The sequence below is a fragment of the Hyposmocoma kahamanoa genome, unplaced genomic scaffold, assembly GCF_003589595.1.
Source record: "Hyposmocoma kahamanoa isolate Upper Pololo Valley unplaced genomic scaffold, ASM358959v1 95, whole genome shotgun sequence".
In the NCBI taxonomy this organism is placed as follows: Eukaryota; Metazoa; Arthropoda; class Insecta; order Lepidoptera; family Cosmopterigidae; genus Hyposmocoma; species Hyposmocoma kahamanoa.
This window is the reverse complement of record NW_020654972.1, coordinates 4842271-4847196: the sequence shown is the minus strand read 5'-3', so window position 1 is coordinate 4847196 and position 4926 is coordinate 4842271. Positions and strand designations below refer to the sequence as shown.

At 33.3% G+C, this 4926-nt stretch overlaps 1 protein-coding gene across 1 annotated transcript; it reads left to right on the top strand.

The window, feature by feature from the left end:
* The first annotated feature begins 220 nt into the window (after positions 1-220).
* Positions 221-4422, top strand: LOC113238269. Its single transcript, XM_026475081.1, has 6 exons — positions 221-351; positions 2405-2590; positions 3128-3242; positions 3701-3780; positions 3878-3998; positions 4311-4422. The coding sequence occupies exons 1-5, from the start codon at positions 295-297 to the stop codon at positions 3881-3883; spliced, it is 444 nt and encodes a 147-aa protein (XP_026330866.1). The 5' UTR covers positions 221-294; the 3' UTR covers positions 3884-3998; positions 4311-4422.
* Positions 4423-4926: the final 504 nt, after the last annotated feature.

Genomic DNA, 4926 nt, shown 5'->3' with positions numbered 1-4926 from the left:
TTATTGACAAAAAGTGTTATCACATATTCACCTATTACTCGATAACCATGACATGACCCTGTAGCACTGTTTAAAATGTGCTTAAACAAACTCGTGTACCGTGCAAAGCTATTACCGAAATTACCTTTTTTATTCAGCGACCATTAGTCGTAATTTTAAATATATAATGTTGTTGTATATACATACATATATATATATATATATAAGAATGTAAGATTTTGTAACCAGCCAGATTATCCCCGTAGTACCTTGGAAAAAATAATTTGCTCTTTCAAATAGCAATAAAAAAATATAATGTTAAAATTCGTTCTATGTTTTGCTGTTTCGGCTATATCACTGAGTCATGTTAGAGTAAGTCTATATTTATTCTTTCAAATTTATTTACGATCTTTTTTCAGAAAGTAGCTACTTATGTAGCACTTTTTTAAATACTTTATTTGTTCAGGGGCTTTGATCATTATTGAACACGAACATGTTAGCCCCTTTACAAAAACAATTCATCAAGAAAACACTTGGTAGAATCCAAACAGATAAATCAAACCTAACCAAACATTCGTATCAGAACAGCTCCTTGTGAAAGAGTGTGTCCAATTGTCCAGGGAATACCCATTTCTGCCACAAAGCAGTAATGTGAGTATTATTGCGTACCGTTGTTGAATGGCAAGGGAGCTGGTGAAATTACAGGCACATACAAGTCTACTTGTTAATCTATATTCCAGGATGGCGCGGGCAGTAGCGGTACCTCTCAGATCTTTACGATTTAAAGCTCTGTGCTATTTAAACGTCCCTTAATTTAGCATCATAAAAATTAACATGTATACGAAATTTTCGCAGCACCTACTTGTTGGTTCAGACAGATTGAAACCACACAACATTAAGTGTACTAAAACCTACCTGTGCAGATAACCGCGCTGTGTAGATTCATTCAGGTTAAATATTCTGATAGGTTAATTCAGGTCTTCAAATGATGTACATTCTCAAGAGTTCCATACACTTCGCAATTTGGAGAATTCACTCTCCTCATCCAATAAAAACAATTGTTTAATAGAACATGTCCGGAGTACATTGTTATTAGGGTGGCTTATTCGTGGCCTGTAAAGCCATTGATCACTGGGAATTAACTGGGATTAAATTAACTGAAGAATTATGATCGGGCTAACGTAACAAGAGTTTCCGCTCAAAATTTCTCAAGTAGAAAAGTTTCGAGAAATTGGGGCAACTTTTAGACGAGAAAAATATCACCGAGAAGTAGAGAAATTGATTTAAAAGTTACATCATGTTTGCACTCTTGGTTCTCAATCGTTCTCCTTATGAGACACGGGGAGCGAGGAAAAGAAGGAAACGTCTTCACTGTAAAAAGTCTCGTAAAAATTACATTTTGCAAACGTATATGGTATATATAAACGTATACCCTAAAACAAGCCCATTATTAGACATAACAATAATTTGAAATTCTGCCATGATTATTGTTGAAAGAATCATAAAACTGCAAGATGCCATAAAAAGGCAATATTTTTTTTGGAAGCAACTTGAAAACAAACTTAAAATATGAAAAAAACAAATATACAATGTTTTAATGGAAGCAAAGCCAACATCAACAGAAATTTAAAGAGCATTTTCAAGATTTACAATTATATTGTTTCGAAAATACGTTCACGTCGTTACAGGCTAGGTTTAAGCAATTAATGCGATTAATTTTCGATTGTTTTTCATTGTAATTGCGAAAGATTCATTAATATAAGACATGATATAATTATAAGTTCTAATTTTTTACTACTTTTTAGACTTTTTAATAACTAGTTGATTAATTTTTAAACTTTTCAATAATCTTGACGTACCAAACAAGATGGTTCTAATGGTTATGTATGTTAATCTAGATGTTCCACCGAGTCATGCAGTTAAAAGTCTGGTTGATTTAATAATGAATGATGTAGCTCTTTTAAATAAATAAAACATGTTGATTCTAAAGAAAATTAAACTATTTTTTCGGATCTAAATCGGGTATATTTGTTTTTTCAAACGAACCAACGTTTTTGGTTGTGATCATGGCACATGTAAAATGGCAGGTAAAACGCTATTCAAATCGATAAAATAGTTTTAATTACTAAGTGGTAACAATCGAGAAAAACCGAAGAACTCGATTAAGTATATTATGTTCCATTTTATTAAAGTTGAATGATTTTGGAACGTTTCAGAAATTTCTCAAACAACTTCAGAAACGCGGGTCGCAGAATTCTGGTTAATCGAGGATTAAAATGTGTCGAGAAATCAGACACTCTAAACGATAATTTTAACATTTTCCTATTTTCTTTATAACTCTAATCACGTTTGTCGTAGGATGATCAGAAGTGTGGGCACACACTTATAATTCATCGTCAGGACTAATGGTGAATTTAATTTTCAGGCCAAAATTAGTGGAGAAACCGAACGGATACTTTTAAAGCATTTGGAGGGATTCGTAGAAGTGTGCCGCAAAGAGTTAAATTTGGATGTGGGACCTATACTTTGGAACGAAAAGCATATTACCGCTGATGAAATGAAAGCCGTGGACGAATGCTTCGCCGCTTGCATTCTAAAGAAAGGGGGGTTGGTGAGTTATTTTAGTGGCTTAATTATAAGTGGCCCTTATAATCTCTGTACTTAGTTATTAGTGAGCTGTGATAATTAATTTTTAATTGAAATCCATAGAAATTTAGAATCAGCTGATTCTTGCACCATTTTCCCAATTTTTATTTGGGGTTGAATCTTCTTTACATTTACTTTGTACTTACGTATTGCTTACAAATGTGCTCTACATTTAGATAGCGGATCATCTGTAATGCTATTCACAGCAGACATTACTCATTTATTTAACGCTAAAGAAATGGCTTGGGACCGGATGTATGGAATGGGCGCAATGTACTAAACATTGATTGCAACATCTACATCAACTGAATTATGAAATTCTTAGTATCACTGTTAGAAAAGTTGACAAAATTTCGACTTGTCATGAAGACATTCTAAACTTTTGTATGAAATCCAATAAATGAAAATGTGGTTTTTCATCCGAATCATAACTCTTTTAAATAAAAAAAATATCTCACTAATTGAAACTAGAGAAAAAAGGGTGATAAATCTAAATTTCCAGATGAATGCAGAAGGTAAAATTGACTACGACAAAGAAGTTGATGCCATGAAGAAAGTTATTAAGAACGAAGATGATATAAAGATCCTGGAAACAGATTCAAAAGCTTGTCTTTCGGGTTAGTTTTCCATCAAAATTTTCATCTGCATATCATGTCACGGAAGTTGTAACAATTAGTAGAGTATGAACCTATGCTGCCTGTAACTTTCTTACTTTCCAATACGTTTAACTTTTTTTTTACATTTGATCTTCAAATTGAAGTATTTTCATAAAGTCTATAATATAAAAATAGATGATGTACCGAAGCTTTTCAGACCAGATAATTTCACGAGAATCAGCAAGAGGTGCATTTTCAAATTGAGCAATGTCTCTACTGCCTATTGAAACATAGTTATTGCTATTGACCAATGGCTGGTGTTGCAGAAATTTTGAAAAGTCACTTCTTCAAAGTTCAACACAACCATTTCGGTGTTAAAAACTTAATAACTTTCCAGCTCTTCCTAATTATTATGAGAGTTTACTTTATTAATTTAACGAAAAACTTGTTACTGTTAATAACATTCAATTTTCTTGTAGTGAACGACGAAGAAGTGAGTGATGGGGACAAGGGATGTGAAAGAGCTCATAAGTTCGTAAATTGTATGACAATGCAAAAAGTAAGTACTTTAGCATGAAAAATGTATCACATTTTCAACAAAATACGATAATTTTAATTATTAATAAGTATTAATTTGAAAATTTTTCGTTTTTCAGAAATAGTAAGAATACTCTCCTGGTTTGATAATACGCACAATTTAACACACCCTTGACTACAATATTACAGTTTAGTTTGTAGTTTTCGCAAAAATAAATAATGTGCATGTTGAATCTACAAGTACGTTATTTGTTTTAGTAATTGTTGACCCAATTAATTTAGGATCTACAAAATACTAAATGATTATCGTTAATTACAACGTTCTTACCACGGTGTTTTATTTTTATTTTCACGACACGGACTAGCCAGCGGTAGTTGATAGCACGTTTAGCAACTAATGATCTCGATGGCTCTCGTACCAAAAGTGGCAGTAGCAACGTTCTGTCAACAGTACTTGGGGGCTATGTAGCTTGCTCCAGTGGTTAGTGTCATCCATGTAAAATGTTGTACTATAGCTATAGCTGAATTCTGTGCAGCATTGTTTTTTTACAGGTCGGATGTGTTGTTTCATACGGTCGACGATTGTCCGTTAGATTTAACATGTATTTAACCGATGTACGAGCTTTTGCGATTGGATTTAGCATATTAATGGCTGCAACGACATCCCGAACCTTGATGAGAGGCGCACGAGGAAGCCTTGGTTTTCTCTCAAGAGTTTCGTACTGAATGAAAATCAATTGGATAAACAGCGTTTACAACAACCCAGAAAAAGCATGCTTTAGCATTGTTCTTCACATTTGCACATAAATGTTTAAGAGCATCCTCTCAATGGAATATTTTCCCATTCTTTTCCTCAAACCATAGAATAATAAGACGTGTAGGATAACTCCATAAAATCGTGGCTAGTACAGACGCACACATTCGTATAATCTCGAGGTGCACTCACTTTGTATAGCGAGGGTTGATACATGCGCCTTTGATTATAGAATTGAAGCATTCACTCGGTGTTTAAAAAATGATATGTACACGTGTTTATTGCTGCGTTTACAGTGGTTAGAATAAGAGTGAGTCAAACTCAGAATTGTTCAGCATTTCATTTCTATTTCATAATAGAGATACTAGTATGCGATCTTCGTATAATCATATTTATATGTACTGCATTTAACAA

Excerpts from the sequence above, each read along its gene's own strand:
- LOC113238269 (XM_026475081.1), top strand. The coding sequence starts at position 295 with ATGTTAAAATTCGTTCTATGTTTTGCTGTTTCGGCTATATCACTGAGT. Across the intron at positions 352-2,404 it reads TATCACTGAGTCATGTTAGA|GCCAAAATTAGTGGAGAAAC; the intron begins GTAAGTCTATAT and ends TTTAATTTTCAG. Across the intron at positions 2,591-3,127 it reads TTCTAAAGAAAGGGGGGTTG|ATGAATGCAGAAGGTAAAAT; the intron begins GTGAGTTATTTT and ends CTAAATTTCCAG.